This window comes from Lampetra planeri, chromosome 45 (assembly GCF_965212315.1).
Source record: "Lampetra planeri chromosome 45, kcLamPlan1.2.h2, whole genome shotgun sequence".
NCBI classification, from domain to species: domain Eukaryota; kingdom Metazoa; phylum Chordata; class Hyperoartia; order Petromyzontiformes; family Petromyzontidae; genus Lampetra; species Lampetra planeri.
This window is the reverse complement of record NC_136151.1, coordinates 2,592,305-2,609,952: the sequence shown is the minus strand read 5'-3', so window position 1 is coordinate 2,609,952 and position 17,648 is coordinate 2,592,305. Positions and strand designations below refer to the sequence as shown.

General features: G+C 50.7%; 1 protein-coding gene across 1 annotated transcript in view; it reads left to right on the top strand.

Annotated features, from left to right (window-relative positions):
- The window catches only part of LOC144732996 (ATP-dependent RNA helicase DDX50-like), a 39,706-nt gene extending 25,804 nt beyond the window's left edge, over nt 1–13,902 (top strand). Inside the window, exons 10-17 of the mRNA XM_078614675.1 lie at nt 3,479–3,700; nt 4,652–4,813; nt 5,233–5,352; nt 5,706–5,779; nt 5,870–6,029; nt 8,314–8,451; nt 9,481–9,525; nt 12,666–13,902. Coding sequence (XP_078470801.1) covers nt 3,479–3,700; nt 4,652–4,813; nt 5,233–5,352; nt 5,706–5,779; nt 5,870–6,029; nt 8,314–8,451; nt 9,481–9,525; nt 12,666–12,911 — 1,167 coding nt within the window. The 3' untranslated portion in view covers nt 12,912–13,902. The remainder of the gene's footprint in view (nt 1–3,478; nt 3,701–4,651; nt 4,814–5,232; nt 5,353–5,705; nt 5,780–5,869; nt 6,030–8,313; nt 8,452–9,480; nt 9,526–12,665) is intronic.
- The last annotated feature ends 3,746 nt before the right edge of the window (nt 13,903–17,648 follow it).

Here is a 17,648-nt window from a genome sequence, read left to right as displayed (position 1 = left end):
TTACATCACATTTCGATATTTTGCTAGGTTATTTAATTTTCGTGTGCCTGTCTCCTAATTTTCAATTTTGCGTGCCCGTTTTCAATTTTGCGTGCCCGTTCCACATTGTCATCTTACTTGCAACAGCAGTACGTTGCCGTACACTCATTGATATGCTAATTCTCTCTGCCCCCTCCCTCTCTCCGTCCCCGCCCCCCCTCTCTATATTTAAGGGACCGTCACAGAAACGACCCCTCTCTTTGTGCCGATTTGTGTCCTCTCTCTGTGTGCCGTTGTGATGTCTGTCTGCTTGTATGTCTGTCTATAGTTTTCTAGTTAGATTTTTGTTGCTATTTCTTTTATACCTGATGACGATTGCTTGTGTTGCAATCGAAACGTCGTAATATGTTATTTTAATTTATTAATTTATTTTTAGACGTGACTTAACCGAAAAGAACCAAAGAATAATTCCTGCAGTCACGAAAGCTCCTAAATTAAGATTGAACCACTTCTACGGGGAAGTTTTAAGCTTATCCTTTTTCTTTCTGGCAATTTGTTCTCTCTGCCTGTGTCCTCTCTTTGGAATTTTCACACTTAAAATTCTAACTTAGCAAATTTTGAAACACGTAATCAACCAGGCTATGCGTTAATTGTGTGTTAACCGACTCTCTGTGTTGTATTACATCACATTTCGATATTTTGCTAGGTTATTTAATTTTCGTGTGCCTGTCTCCTAATTTTCAATTTTGCGTGCCCGTTTTCAATTTTGCGTGCCCGTTCCACATTGTCATCTTACTTGCAACAGCAGTACGTTGCCGTACACTCATTGATATGCTAATTCTCTCTGCCCCCTCCCTCTCTCCGTCCCCGCCCCCCCTCTCTATATTTAAGGGACCGTCACAGAAACGACCCCTCTCTTTGTGCCGATTTGTGTCCTCTCTCTGTGTGCCGTTGTGATGTCTGTCTGCTTGTATGTCTGTCTATAGTTTTCTAGTTAGATTTTTGTTGCTATTTCTTTTATACCTGATGACGATTGCTTGTGTTGCAATCGAAACGTCGTAATATGTTATTTTAATTTATTATTTTATTTTTAGACGTGACTTAACCGAAAAGAACCAAAGAATAATTCCTGCAGTCACAAAAGCTCCTAAATTAAGATTGAACCACTTCTACGGGGAAGTTTTAAGCTTATCCTTTTTCTTTCTGGCAATTTGTTCTCTCTGCCTGTGTCCTCTCTTTGGAATTTTCACACTTAAAATTCTAACTTAGCAAATTTTGAAACACGTAATCAACCAGGCTATGCGTTAATTGTGTGTTAACCGACTCTCTGTGTTGTATTACATCACATTTCGATATTTTGCTAGGTTATTTAATTTTCGTGTGCCTGTCTCCTAATTTTCAATTTTGCGTGCCCGTTTTCAATTTTGCGTGCCCGTTCCACATTGTCATCTTACTTGCAACAGCAGTACGTTGCCGTACACTCATTGATATGCTAATTCTCTCTGCCCCCTCCCTCTCTCCGTCCCCGCCCCCCCTCTCTATATTTAAGGGACCGTCACAGAAACGACCCCTCTCTTTGTGCCGATTTGTGTCCTCTCTCTGTGTGCCGTTGTGATGTCTGTCTGCTTGTATGTCTGTCTATAGTTTTCTAGTTAGATTTTTGTTGCTATTTCTTTTATACCTGATGACGATTGCTTGTGTTGCAATCGAAACGTCGTAATATGTTATTTTAATTTATTATTTTATTTTTAGACGTGACTTAACCGAAAAGAACCAAAGAATAATTCCTGCAGTCACAAAAGCTCCTAAATTAAGATTGAACCACTTCTACGGGGAAGTTTTAAGCTTATCCTTTTTCTTTCTGGCAATTTGTTCTCTCTGCCTGTGTCCTCTCTTTGGAATTTTCACACTTAAAATTCTAACTTAGCAAATTTTGAAACACGTAATCAACCAGGCTATGCGTTAATTGTGTGTTAACCGACTCTCTGTGTTGTATTACATCACATTTCGATATTTTGCTAGGTTATTTAATTTTCGTGTGCCTGTCTCCTAATTTTCAATTTTGCGTGCCCGTTTTCAATTTTGCGTGCCCGTTCCACATTGTCATCTTACTTGCAACAGCAGTACGTTGCCGTACACTCATTGATATGCTAATTCTCTCTGCCCCCTCCCTCTCTCCGTCCCCGCCCCCCCTCTCTATATTTAAGGGACCGTCACAGAAACGACCCCTCTCTTTGTGCCGATTTGTGTCCTCTCTCTGTGTGCCGTTGTGATGTCTGTCTGCTTGTATGTCTGTCTATAGTTTTCTAGTTAGATTTTTGTTGCTATTTATTTTATACCTGATGACGATTGCTTGTGTTGCAATCGAAACGTCGTAATATGTTATTTTAATTTATTATTTTATTTTTAGACGTGACTTAACCGAAAAGAACCAAAGAATAACTGCTAAGCTTGGCAGCGTATTTTAAGCTGGTTGGGAGGAGGGGAGAGAGCCTTGACAAAGGAGTTTACATAACAGAGGAATTTAGCATATTGATGACAAATGCAGATATGGGGTTAGCCACTCCTTGCGGAATGTGTAGTCTCTCTCCCCGTGGTCGTGTGGATTTTTCTCCAGGTCCTCAGGTTTTTGCCCTCCACGTTTAGAAACAGCGTCATGCATTCAGAGTTTTCACAGCCATGAATTTCTTCCGTGGTGATACTCCACTTCGTTGGGCTACACACAGCTCAGTGGGGCCTTTACCTGGTGAAATAAAAATGGTTCATGGTTTTATAATTGGTGACGGTCTAAGCGTATATGAAGTGTGCGTCCCCATGTCTCACCACGTCCCCCCCCACCTCCTCTCTACCCCACCCCCTCCTCCGTGTGTCACTGTATGTCTCTCTCCGCCCGTGTCTGTCTCACCCCTTGTCTCCGTGTCCCCCTCCCCCCCTGTGTCTCTCACTGCATTTCTCCCCCCATGTCTCTCTCATCGTCTCTCTTTACCACTCAGCGTGTCTCACCACGTGTCTCTCTCACCGTGTCTCTCTCTCACCGTGTCTGTCTCTCACCGCGTGTCTCTCTCTCACTGTGTCTGTCTCTCACCGCGTGTCTCTCACCGCGTGTCTCTCACCGCGTGTCTCTCTCACCGTGTCTGTCACCGTGTTTCTCACCGCATGTCTCTGTCACCGCGTGTCTCTCTCACCGCGTGTCTCTCTCACCGCGTGTCTCACCGTGTCTCTCACCGTGTCTCTCTCTCACCGCATTTCTCTCTCACCCCATGTCTGTGTCAGGCAGCACCTGGCCGTATCTCCGTGTCTCTCACCGCATGTCTCTGTCTCATCACGTCTCTCACTGTGCGTCTCCATCTCACCCCGTGTCTGTGCGAGGCAGCATGTGCCCAGGTCTCTGTGTGTCGGCGCGTGTCTCTCACCGCGTGTCTCTCACCGCATGTCTCTCACCGCGTGTCTCTCACTGCGTGTCTCTCACCGCGTGTCTCTCCGTGTCTCTCGGACACAGCATCTGGCCGTGTGCTGCCCACGCTCGGAGCGTGCCGTCTGCCTGGGCTCCGTGCTGCGGGTCTACGCTGCGGGGTTACCGGGAGGTAACGGGGTCAGCCCCGTGGGGTCATCGGGAGGTCACGGGGTCACCTCCGTGGGGTCGTCGCGAGGCCGCGCCATCGTCTTCTGCGAGACCAAGAGGGAGGCGGCTGAGCTCGCGCTCAGCCCGGCCATCGCGCAGGTGCGGTGGCGCACTGTACCACACTGTACCATTGTACCACACTGTGCCACACTGTACCACACTGTACCACACAGTGGGGGCCATCGAGGCTCAGCGTCTGTGTGTAAGTGTGTGTGTCTGTGTCTAACAGGAGGCCCAGTGTCTGTGTGTGTCTCAGTGTCTGTGTCTCAGTGTGTGTGTGTGTCTGTGTGTCTAACAGGAGGCTTGGTGTGTGTGTGTCTCAGTGTTTGTGTGTCTGTGTGTCTAACAGGAGGCTCAGTGTTTGTGTGACTGTGTGTCTAACAGGAGGCCCAGTGTCTGTGTCTCAGTGTCTCAGTGTCTATGTCTCAGTGTGTCTGTGTCTGTGTGTCTTAACAGGAGGCTCAGTGTGCTGTGTGTGTTTGTTTCCGTGTGTCTGTGTCTCAGTGTCTGTGTCTCAGTGTGTCTGTGTCTATGTGTCTAACAAGAGGCCCAGTGTCTGTGTGTCAGTGTCTGTGTGTCAGTGTCTCAGTGTTTGTGTGTCTGTGTGTCTAACAGGAGGCCCAGTGTCTGTGTGTGTCTCAGTGTCTGTGTCTCAGTGTGTGTTTGTCTGTGTGTCTAACAGGAGGCTCAGTGTCTGTGTGTCAGTGTTTCAGTGTTTGTGTGTCTGTGTGTCTAACAGGAGGCCCAGTGTCTGTGTGTCAGTGTTTCAGTGTCTGTGTCTCTGTGTGTGTGTCTCAGTGTCTCAGTGTCTGTATTTTATTGTGTGTGTGTGTCTGTGTGTCTCTGTCTCAGTGTCTGTGTCTCAGTGTTTGTGTCTCAATGTTTGTGTGTCTCTGTCTCAGTGTTTGTGTGTCTGTGTCTCTGTCTCAGTGTTTGTGTTTCTCGGTGTCTGTCTCAGTTTTTGTGTCTCAGTGTTTGTGTGTTTGTGTGTCTGTGTGTCTCTGTCTCAGTGTCTATGTCTCAGTGTGTGTGTGTCTGTGTGTCTAACAGGAGGCCCAGTGTCTGCATGGTGACGTACCACAACAGCAGAGGGAGGCGTGTCTGCGCGCGTTCCGCTCCGGTGCCGTCCGCGTTCTGGTGGCCACCGACGTGGCGGCTCGCGGCCTCGATGTGCCGGAGGTGGAGCTCGTGGTGCAGTGCCAGCCCCCGCACGTACGGACGCACGCACACACAAAGACAAAGATCCCCCATATAGCCTTAACAGACTGGAGGGGCAAGTGCTGTTAGCGAGCACCTATGAAGGCCGGAACGGTACACGAGGGGGTGGGTGGCCAGCACCACGCCCGGCCGCCTTTGTCTCCCCAGTGGCGATGTTTACACGCCGCAACAGGTACTCACTTGAGGCTGAGTCGACCTAGGGGAAGCCCAGGACTGGTTCAGACAATCGTCACTGGTGTTGACCCGAGTCGTCGAGTTCGTAGCGCAGCGCGCTAACCGCTGCACTACCACGCACACGTACACACACACATACGCACACACATGCACGCACACACATACCTACACACACTAACCCACCCACTCACCTACCCACTCACTTTCTCTCCCCCTCTCTCTCTCTACCCCTGGTGCAGGATGTGGAGTCTTACATCCATCGCAGTGGGCGCACCGGGAGGGCCGGCAGGACCGGGATATCCATCTGCTTCTACGAGGAGAGAGACGCTGGAACCCTGAGGGCAATCGAGAGCAAGGCGGTACGATACGGAGAGAGAGGGATACATGCTGGTGCCCTCAGGGCAGTAGAGAGAGATACACGCTGGTGCCCTCAGGGCAGTAGAGAGAGAGAGGGATACACGCTGGTGCCCTCAGGGCAGTAGAAAGCGAGGCGGTACGATACGGAGAGAGAGAGAGAGATGCACGCTGGTGCTCTCAGGGCAGTAGAGAGCTCTTGTCTCTGTGTGTCTGTCTTTGTCTTTCTGTCTGTGTCTCCTCTCTGTCTTTGTGTGTCTGTGTCACTGTGTCACTGTGTCTCTGTGTCACTGTGTCTCTGTGTCACTGTGTCTCTGTCACTGTGTCTCTGTGTCACTGTGTCTTTGTGTCTGTGCAGGGCTTCGTGTTCAAGAGAATCGCCGTTCCCTCGGCTAATGAAGTCCTCGCTGCCTCTACACAGGACGTCATCAGGTACCAGTACCAGCAGTACTCGTACCAGTGCTACAGTACCACCATCATTATCAGTGTCTCCTCACAGTGTCTCTGTCCCCGTGTCCACAGGTCCCTGGAGTCTGTCTCTGCTCGCGTCGTCTCGCGCTTCCGTGTCTCCGTGGAGAAGATGCTGTCCCACAGAGACCCCTGGGAGCTGCTGTCGGCCGCTCTCTCCTTGCTCGCGGGGTACGAGGGAGACGACAACAGGTCCCTGCTCACATCCCTCAAGGTCGTCCACTCAATCACTCACGCATTCACTCACTCATTCACTCGCGCACTCGCTCACGCACTCACGCACTCACGCACTCACTCACGCACGCACTCACTCACTCACTCACGCACTCACTCACTCACGCACTCACCCACACACTCACTTGTGCACTCACTGACTCCTCCACTCACTCACGCACTAACTCATGCACTAACTCACGCACTTAACTCACGCACTTAACTCACGCACTAACTCACGCACTAACTCACGCACTAACTCACGCACTAGCTCACGCACTCGCTCACGCACTCACTCACTCACGCACTCACACACTCCTCCACTCACTCATTCACTCGCGCACGCACTCACTCACTCACCCACTCACTCACCCACGCACTCACCCACGCACTCACCCACGCACTCACTCCCGCACGCACTCACTGACTCCTCCACTCACTCCTCTAGTCACTCACGCACTAACTCACACACTAACTCACGCACTAACTCACGCACTAACTCACGCACTAACTCACGCACTAACTCGCGCACTAACTCACGCACTAACTCACGCACTAACTCACGCACTCGCTCACGCACTCGCTCACGCACTCGCTCACGCACTCACTCACTCACGCACTCACACACTCCTCCACTCACTCATTCACTCGCGCACGCACTCACTCACTCACCCACGCACTCACCCACGCACTCACTCGCGCACGCACTCACTGACTCCTCCACTCACTCCTCTAGTCACTCACGCACTAACTCACACACTAACTCACGCACTAACTCACGCACTAACTCACGCACTAACTCACGCACTAACTCACGCACTAACTCACGCACTAACTCACGCACTAACTCACGCACTAGCTCACGCACTCGCTCACGCACTCACTCACTCACACACTCCTCCACTCACTCATTCACTCGCGCACGCACTCACTCACTCACCCACTCACTCACCCACGCACTCACCCACGCACTCACTCGCGCACGCACTCACTGACTCCTCCACTCGCTCCTCTCGTCACTCACGCACTAACTCACGCACTAACTCACGCACTAACTCACGCACTAACTCATGCACTAACTCACGCACTAACTCATGCACTAACTCACGCACTAACTCACGCACTAACTCACGCACTAGCTCACGCACTCGCTCACGCACTCACTCACTCACACACTCCTCCACTCACTCATTCACTCGCGCACGCACTCACTCACTCACCCACTCACTCACCCACGCACTCACCCACGCACTCACTCGCGCACGCACTCACTGACTCCTCCACTCACTCCTCTCGTCACTCACGCACTAACTCACGCACTAACTCACGCGCTCGCTCACGCGCTCGCTCACGCGCTCGCTCACGCGCTCACTCACTCGCTCACGCACTCGCTCACGCACTCACGCACTCACTGACTCCTCCACTCACTCCTCCACTCACTCCACTCTCATCCACTCACTCCTCCACTCACTCACTTGCAACTCTTCCTCCTGCTGTGCTGTCTTGTGTTTAGTTTGTTGTGCTGTGCTTAGTGTTGTCCCCTGCACCTCCGATTTGCGTGGTTGCCTACTTACGGCACGAAAGAGGTTCAACATACAGACATACAACCGACTACACACTACACTCCTATACACTACATTATAAACTACTGTATACTACACTACTGTACACTACACTATAGTATATACTACTATACACTACTATATACTTCCCCCGCACTTCCCATTAGCGTAGTTGGCTACGTTCGGTGCCAAACAAGTTCAACACACATACATCAGCATCACATCGGCAGTATCGGCAGGAGTGTCACTCACACGCGCTGGCTAGGAGATGTTAACTACCTCGCCTGGAGTGCTGGAGGTCGTGGATTCTATCCGGACCCTGACAACGCCTGCTGTAAATTTGGAGTTTGCTTGTCTCTCTCTCTCCCCGGATCCTCCGGTTTTCCCCCTCCACGTTTAAAATCAACATCGCGCGTTTAGAGTGTTTGGCTGCTGCAGGGCTCCACGACGCTCATTCTCTCACTGTTCATGTCTCTCACACACTGCACACACGCACACTACTCTACACACACTGCACTACACACAATTCTACACGCACTACACACACTGCACTACACACACTGCACATACACACTCCTCTACACACACACTACTCTACACACACTACACACAATTCTACACACTACACACACTGCACTACACACACTGCACTACACACACGACACTACACACCACTCACTAATTATCTCTGTGTATCTCTCTCCGTTTCTCTTGTGTGTGCAGGGCTACACGACGCTGATTCTCCGATCCTCAGTGCCCCTGTCCCACTCCTCTGCGGCGTGGAGAGCCCTCAAGGAGGAGCTGGGAGAGCAGCGCGCGGAGGAGATGGTGCGCGGGATGAGGCTCCTCAAGGGAAAGACGGTGCGGAGAGACACGGGGGGAGAGAGAGACACGGGGAGAGAGAGAGACACGGGGAGAGAGAGAGACACGGGGAGAGAGAGAGAGAGAGACACGGGGAGAGAGAGAGACACGGGGAGAGAGCGAGAGACACGGGGAGAGAGCGAGAGACACGGGGAGAGAGCGAGAGACACGGGGAGAGAGAGAGACACGGGGAGAGAGAGAGACACGGGGAGAGAGAGAGACACGGGGAGAGAGCGAGAGACACGGGGAGAGAGCGAGAGACACAGGGAGAGAGCGAGAGACACGGGGAGAGAGCGAGAGACACGGGGAGAGAGAGAGACACGGGGAGAGAGAGAGACACGGGGAGAGAGAGAGACACGGGGAGAGAGAGAGACACGGGAAGAGAGAGAGACACGGGGAGAGAGAGAGACACGGGGAGAGAGAGAGACACGGGGAGAGAGAGAGAGAGAGAGACGGGGAAACAGCTTCTGGAGAGAGGGGGCTAACTGGGCACAACATGGGCTGGAGAAGAGGTGGTTTGATGCAGTACGGGAGGATGTGGAGCTGAGTAGACTTGCCAATGACTGGTACCAGTGGTATCAAATTCGGCCTCTGGAGGAGGCTCGTGAAGGATGCTGGTATTGGGCTAGTTCCAGGCTAGGGTGCACCTTGAGGCTACTGGGCAGTTGGAGACAGTCGCCCTCCAGCAATAACAGAGGGCAGAAGAGCGATGCGCACAACAAAGAGCGATGCTCACAACAACGAGCAGAACGCCGGGTGGCTAAAACACAGCAAGTTGGGACAGTGGGGGACACAGGTGGTGCATTGGCCAGTCATCTCAGTCGCTCAACCCATGGCACCTGCAAGGTCTGTCCCGTGACCTCCTGCTAGCAGATGTTCAACACTTCATGTGACCTCAAAGTGCACCTGGCCAGGCACAGATGCCGTTGGTGACGTCATCGCCACTTAGTGGCTAAAGGCGGTTGATGTTGTATTGCTGCATGTGTGTGAGTGTTGTTCTCACGAGCGTGTCCTCCTGTCTCTGTGTAGGGAGTTTGCTTTGACGTCCCAGAGAACAAAGTGGAGGAGATGAAGGTGAGAGTATCTGTGTGTGTGTTTGTGTGTCATCTGTAAGATGCGCTTGCCATTCTTCCACCCCGGTGGTGGGTGTACATCCAGAATCCCATTCAAACCTACAGTGGCCTCGTCTCAGATAACGTTTGAAAGTTACAAGCAAGAATGTCATCATTGCTTGCAACTGTGGTTGGCATCGTCCCGCCCCTCCTGTTACCAAGGGGAAATGGGTGAGGTTTAGGACTGTGGCTCATGCAGCTGCTTTGGGTACACGGTCCAAACCTCCACAGAGACCCTGGCTCACAAAGGAGGTGTTCCGGCTGGCTGAGAAAAAGTGACAGGCCCACTCCCACCGTGTACAGCATGCCACGTCAGAGAATGAGGCTTACTGCAGCCTTCTCTCGGATATACGGAGAGCCGTGAGGCACTGCAAGGATGTGTGGTGGTCGCGGGTTGCTGAAGAGATGGAGTCTGCCTCAGCCCACGATCACAAATCACTCTTTAACTCCATCAAAAAAGTTATGTATAGTACCATTCCTATCACCTTCATTAGGGGAAAGAAAGGTGATCCGATCTCTGACCCCCAAGAATAGGTTTTCTGATTCCCTGAGCATTTCTGCGAGGTCTTGGGGGAGGGCAAATCCCTCAGCTTGGAAAACATCATGGGGCAAACTGGAGATGACCCTGCTGAGGCTGAAGTGCCTCTAATATTGTAAGAAGTAGTCACCCCCTGTGAGTGGCTGGCTGAGGTGTCATCTGTTGAGGAAGTACAGAAGGCGATCCAGAGTCTTCAGACCAAGGAAAGCGCTGGGCAGAGATGATCTCCCAAGCAAAATGTTGAGGGAGGGGGTGGCGTTTGTGCACAGACTGCCCTACATAACATCATAACAACAGTCTGAACCACTGGATGAGTTCCGTAGGATTGGAGGGATGCCCTGGCAGTCCCCATCTTTAAGAAGGGGGATCGCACAGACTGTAACAACTACAAGGGAATCTCAGTGTGCCGGGAAAGGTCCTGGCAAGGATTATTCAACATCGCCTTGCCAGGCACACTGAGGAGAGGCTTGCGGAGCCCCAATGTGGTTTTAGGCCAGGGCGGTCCTGCACAGATGCCATATTTTCTGTCCGTCTACTACAGCAGAGTTGTCGGGGATTCCAACAAGACCTCCATATCTGCTTTATTGACCTGGTCAAGGCCTATTATACCATCAGTAGGCCTGGGCTCTGGGTTGTTCTTCGTGCTTTTGGAGTCCCTGACTCTGCTCACAATCATTAAGGACCTTCTTGATGGTGGGCAGGCCCGGGTAAAACTCCGTGGCCGGGAGTCAGAGCCATTCCCTGCACACCTTGGGATGGGACAAGGATGTCCTTTGACTCCCACATTATTTAACATCTATTTTGATCATGTTGTTCGTGAAGCCTTTGATGGCTGTACCGGAGGAATTTCTTTCTGGTACAGATACAATGGGAGGTTAATGGATGCCCGGGTGCGGTCAAGGGATGGCTCCCTATTGGTCAACCACGTTATGTATGCCGATGATCTGATAATTGCTGCTCACTTGGAGGAGAAGTTGGAGGCGCTGCTGCTGAACCTGCAGCGTGCGACTAAGAGGTGGGGCGTTACCATCAGCCCCACCGAAACTAAGCTCCTGCCGGAGTATTTTGTGTTATCAAACACTCCACCCCCATAACTCCAAAATGGTCATTGGGCATTTGTGGAGAGAGTGGAGAGTTGTCCATACCTGGTCAGTGTGCTCATGACTGGCTTCGGTTTGACAAGAGGTCTCACTCCGAAGCAGTTGATCGGCATTATCTTTTCATTGGCTGCGTAACGCTTTGTGGAAGCTACTTGATCAGTCACTCCACATGAAGCTTCGGGTCTTCTGAGCCACACAGTCATTCCTTCCCTTCTCTACGCTTGCGAAACGTGGACCCGCCCTAATGGAACATCTTCGCCGGTTAGAAATATTTAGGCTGGCCTGCCTACAGTGCATCCTGGGTTTAACCAGGCTGGTTTGTGTGAGGAGCTCACAAATCCTTGAAAGATATGGACAAAGTCTCATCGGTGAGCTCCTCCGGCAGGCAAGGCTGCATTGCCTGGGTCATGTAGCCCGCATGCCCAGCCACCGCATGCCTAAACAGCTTTTGTGCGGCCGGATAGAGGGGGCTAAACGGGTGTGGCACCGATGGAACCAGCGGTGTCAAGATCGGCCGCTGTGGAGGAGGCTTGTGAAAGATGCTGCTACTGGGCAATTGGAGGCAGTCGCCCTCCAGCAACATTGGAGGGCAGAGGAGCGACGCTCACAACAACGTGTGGTGGCTAAAGCACAACAAGTTGGTACAGTAGAGGGGGCACAGGTGGTGCATCAGCCAGTCATCTTAGTCAGTCGACCCGTGGCACCTGGGTCTGTCCCCTGACTTGCCAGCGGGCGTTCGACACTTCACGTGGCCTCAAGGTGCACATAGCCTGGCACAAGTGTCGTGGTGACGTCACCGCCACTTAGTGGCGAATGGCGGTTGTTGTTGTTGCTGTGTGGGTGAGCAGTAGTATTGCGGTTAGCGCACTGCGCTATGAACCTGGCGACCCGGGTTCATTTCCCGCTCATGGCCAACACCAGTGACGATTATCTGAACCAGTCCTGGGCCTCCCCTAGGTCGATTCGGCCTCAAATGAGTACCTGGTGGGGTTTGTAAACATCGCTACGATCGAGACAGAGGCGGCCGGGCGTGGTGTTGGTCACCCACCCCTTCATGTAAAGTAACGGCCTTCATAAGTAGCAGCATTTGAACTATTTGCTATTTAAATTTTACCAGGTAAGGCCCATTGAGCTTTGTAGCTCTTTCAGAAGCGACCTTACCACAAATGATAGCCCAACCCCAAGTGACTTATAATTTTTTAATTTATAGCAGCGACCAACTACTCTAATCACGTGGTGACGTCGATTCTAAATGTGGAGGGAAAAACCGGAGGACCTGGAGAAAATTCCACGTAGTCACCACCACGGGGAGAGAGAGAGAGACGCAGACTTCAAATCTACAGCAGCAGGCATCGTCAGGGTCTGGGATCAAACACACAGCCTCCTGCACACCAAGCGAGGTGGTTAACATCTCCCCGGTTAGCGAGGCTCAAACAAATGGTGGTTGCGTGTGTCTCTGTGCAGGCTGCGTGGCCTCCGTCCAAGCGATGGACCCTGGAGGAGACGGACGAGCGGCCGGATTTGGAGGAAATCAACTTCACAGCCGGAGGGGGAGGAGGAGGGGGAGGGGGGAGGTGGAGGGGAGGGGGAGGAGGAGGAGGGCGTCGCTTCGGCAACGGAGGAGGAGGAAGATCGGGAGGTGGGGGAGGAGGAGGGAGGTGGAGGGGAGGCGGGGGAGGAGGGGGGAGGAGAGATGGAGGACGCAGATAAGAGAGTGGTGCTGCGGGGTGAGAGGGGGCAGAGGGGGTGACGGAGTGAGGGAGGAGAGTCTTGTCTGAGTGTGCGTCAGTTCAGTTCGTGTGTTGAGTGTGTGAGTGAGTGTGTGAGTTCGTGAGTGTGGTGAGTGTGTGTGTGAGTGTGTGAGTTCCTGAGTGTGGTGAGTGTGTGAGTGAGTGTGTGAGTTTGTGAGTGTGTGAGTTCGTGAGTGTGGTGAGTGTGTGAGTGTGTGAGTTCGTGAGTGTGTGAGTTCGTGAGTGTGGTGAGTGTGTGAGTGTGTCAGTTCGTGTGTGAGTTCGTGTGTGAGTATGTGTGAGTGTGTGTGTGAGTGTGTGAGTGTGAGTGAGTGTGTGAGTGTGTCAGTGTGTGAGTGAGTGTGTGAGTTCGGGAGTGTGGTGAGTGTGTGTGTGAGTGTGTGAGTTCGTGAGTGTGGTGAGTGTGGTGAGTGTGTGAGTGTGTGAGTGAGTGTGTGAGTTTGTGAGTGTGTGAGTTCGTGAGTGTGGTGAGTGTGTGAGTGTGTGAGTTCGTGAGTGTGTGAGTGTGTCAGTTCGTGTGTGAGTTCGTGTGAGTGTGTGTGTGAGTGTGTGTGAGTGAGTGTGTGAGTGAGTGTGTGAGTGTGTGAGTGTGTGAGTTCGTGAGTGTGGTGAGTGTGTGTGAGTGAGTGTGAGTTCATGTGTGAGTTCATGTGTGTGAGGGTGTGCGAGTGTGAGTGTGCGGGGGGAGCAAGTGGCTCAGTGGTTACCGCCGCGCTACGAATCCCCCAAAAGCGGGGACCTGGGTTCGCACAGCTGCCACCATAGGTCGCGACTATCCGAGCCCATTCCGTCCTGGGGACCCCCTCCCCTAGGTCGACTCAGCCTCAAACAAGCAGGCTCGTGTGGTGTGTAAGATGAACATCACCACGCGGGAAGGGGGGGGGGAGCTTTGACTTTGTGTGAACCATCTACTCTCACCACGTGATGCAAATAAACATCGGGAACTCTCACTGGGATCTGGGTGAGTGGTTGAGTGGATGGGCGGATGGTTGAGTGAGTTATTGGTTCTAGATTGAACATTAATTTCATTAGAACTGCTTGTTGTGTTTAGTTTGTTCTTGGCAATGCGTACAGTGCGAAAGAAGTTCAACGTACATACTTCTGTAATGGTTCGATAGAGGCACTTACACTCGTGTGGAAGCAACACTATTTAACACAACTGCAACACACCCTACACATAAGGTGGTGACCACCGTCCTACTCTCACTAACACTCGGGTACTACTTAGCGTGGCCAAGCCAGGAAGGCTTCTGCTTGGCCACGATGACTGGAGGCTTCTCTCTTCAGAGTCTTCATACGACGGCTTCATCCCAGGTACCAACAGCAGCAGCTCAGCACGCTGAGTCCGCTTATAAACCTCTCCGGCATGGCCGGCCACGCCATGACCACGCCCCCCTTCTCGAACCCTCGAGAAGGCTCCACTCCCTGACCACGTGACTCCCAAGGCCCCCGGCCCCCTCTTGCATCCGGTCACGTGTCCAGCCGGGGTCACTCGGAGTGCCACGGCCTGACAACCCCCGTGGCACCCATCAACAGCCTCCATACTGAACATGCAGTGACGTCACGCATACAGACCCAACATGGCAGTGACGTCATATGCATACAGACCCGACAGTAGTGACGTCATATGTCACCACACTACTATACGCCACACTACATTACTCTTTGGTTCTTTCGGTAAAGTCGCGTAGAAAGAAAATACATAATAGAATACCACATTACTATACACCACTACGCTACTATACACTACACGACTATACACTACGCTACTATACACCACTACTATACACTGCTATACACTACAATACTATACACTACTACACACCACTACTATATACTGCTATACACTACACTACTACACTCTACACTACTATACACCACTACGATACACTGCTATACACTACACGCTACACTACTATACACCACTACTACACTCTACACTACTATACACCAGCGGTCTCCAACCTTTTTGGCACCAGGGACCGGTTTCGTGGAAGACAATTTTTTTACGGGGCGGGTGGGGGAATTGTTTCGGGATGATTCAAGCGCATTACATTTATTGTGCACTTTATGTTTATTATTATTACATTGTAGTATATAATGACATAATTATACAACTCACCATAATGCAGAATCAGTGGGAGCCCTGAGCTTGTTTTCCTTGCAACTCGACGGTACCATCTGGGGGTGATGGGAGACGGTGACACCCAATGTGTGTTGCTTATGTCCAGTCGAGTCCGTAATCTCGCTTTGGTTGCTGGCACTGCAGAAAACCCCGCTTCGCAAAGATAGGACGTTGCAAATGGAAGCAGGCTTTTCAGTGCTTTTGTGGCAATCCGCCTTGATTTTAATCCAGAACGTATTGCGATTTTAAGTTGTCTCAAACATACTATTAAGGCCACCCTCATTTGCGATCTCAAGCAGTTCATCCTCTTTGAGCACGGACAAAGTCGATTCACCTGGCTTATTCACAAATGGGTCGTGGGATCCATTCCTTCCCAGTTCGGGGGTCTTTTGTGTTTTGGAAGTAATGCTCAAACTCTTGAAAGCTGAGTTGGGAGATCATGCACCAGCTGGGAAAAAGAAGGCCCTGCCTCAGTCTCTTTCAAAATCTCTGCTAATGTTTGAAACATGTCAAAAGTCCCAATGTTCACTCGTCGCCCCTATAATTCCAGTTTGGCTTTGAATGCAGCCACTTTATCTGCCGACTTGAACACAGTTGTCATTCTCCCCTGAAGTGACAGATTGAGTTCGTTGAGCAGGTTGAATATTTCGCACAAGTAAGCAAGTTTTGCGACCCATTCTGTCACTAAAATGTGCTGCCAGTGGTGACAGCTTTTTCTAAAATAAATCTCTGGAGTGGCTCTCGTAACTCAAAAACTGGCCAGTTATTTACCTTTAGAAAGCCATCTCACTTCTGTGTATAAGAGAAGACATTTGTGCTCTGTGTCCATCTCACAGAGCTGTGCAAACAGACGTGAGTTAAGGGCATGTACTTTAATGTGATGGATAATTTTAATCACATCCTGCAAAACGTTAAGTTCAGGTGACATTTTTCGGCTAGCCAGCATTTCTCTATGGATGACAGTGCGTAGACTCACATTCAGTGGCGACCTCTGACTCGAGCAGTGAAACCAGAAAGCCGTCCAGTCATGGCTGCCGCGCCGTCCGTGCATATACCGACACAAAATGACCAATTCAGTTTTCCTGATATGTAATCATTCAAAGACTTGAATAGTTCTGCAGCTGTGGTGTTGGTTGGCAACAAAAGTGCAAATATCATATCGTCATGCAAATGCTCCTGAAAAATATATCGCACAAATACAAGCATTGTTGTCAACATCGGTGGACTCGGCAACCTTGATTGCGTACCACGGTGACTCATTAATCCTCTCTAACAATTGTGCCTCAATATCCTCTGCTATTTCATCAATTCGTCTAATTATGGTGCTCGCCGAAAGAGGAACACGTGCTACCTTTTGAACTGCGACCTCTCCTAAAAGTTCACGGTAAATGTCCTTAGCAGCAGGCAGGATCAACTCTTCTTCAATAGTAAAGGGCTTCTTAGCTTTAGCAATGCGGTTAGCCCCTAACAATGACGCTCTCAGTGCAGACACATTCGATGAAGTGGTGGCCTTCAATAATTGCTTCTGTTCTTCGTGTTCACGTTTTTTTATTTTGAAAAAGTCCAAAGGCTTATCTTTTCATGCAGGGTGCTTGATCTCCATGTGGCGAAGCAGTTTTGAAGGTTTCATGGCTTCGTTGGATAGCCGGTCGCCATATATTACACAAAGCGGGCTTGGAGAATGTGAATCACCTGTGGCAATGAACCCGTAATTTAAGTAGGACTCTTGGTATTTTCTTTTAAATGCAGCTTTCTTTATGTTGGCAGTCTTAGAGTCTTCTGCTATCCCATCATTGGGTCTTTCCCCCTTTTCAAAGAAGCTCTCCAGCGACGTTTGTTTTTTACTCATTTTGGCTAGCGTTAGCTTGTGGGCTTACCAAAACTGTGACCGAGACAAGTGTGCAGTGCGGGAAAGAGGCGCGGACGGGAATGGTAAATAAAATAATGGGTGGACCACGCGCGGACTCAAATAAATGTCGGATTCTGACTTCTCATAAGGAGCGTGCAACCTAGATCCCTCGCATGCGCAGTTTACAGTAGGGTTCGCTCTCCTATGAGAATCTTATGCAGCCGCTGATCTGACAGGAGGCGGAGCACGGACGGTAATGCGAGCGATGGGGAGCGGCTGTAAATACAGATGATGAAGCTTCACTCGCTCGACCACTGCTCACCTCCTGCTGTGCGGCCCGGTTCCTAACAGGCCACGGACCGGTATCGGTCCGTGGCCCAGGGGTTGGGGACCCCTGCTCTACACTATACACTACACTACTATACATTGCTATACACTACACTACTATACACTACACTACTATACATTGCTATACACTACTATAGTCTACACTACTATACACTACACTACTATACATTGCTATACACTACACTACTATACATTGCTATACACAACTATACTCTACACTACTATACACTACACTACTATACATTGCTATACACTACACTACTATACATTGCTATACACTACTCTACTCTACACTACTATACACTACACTACTATACATTGCTATACACTACACTACGCTACTATACACTACACTACTATACTCTACACTACTA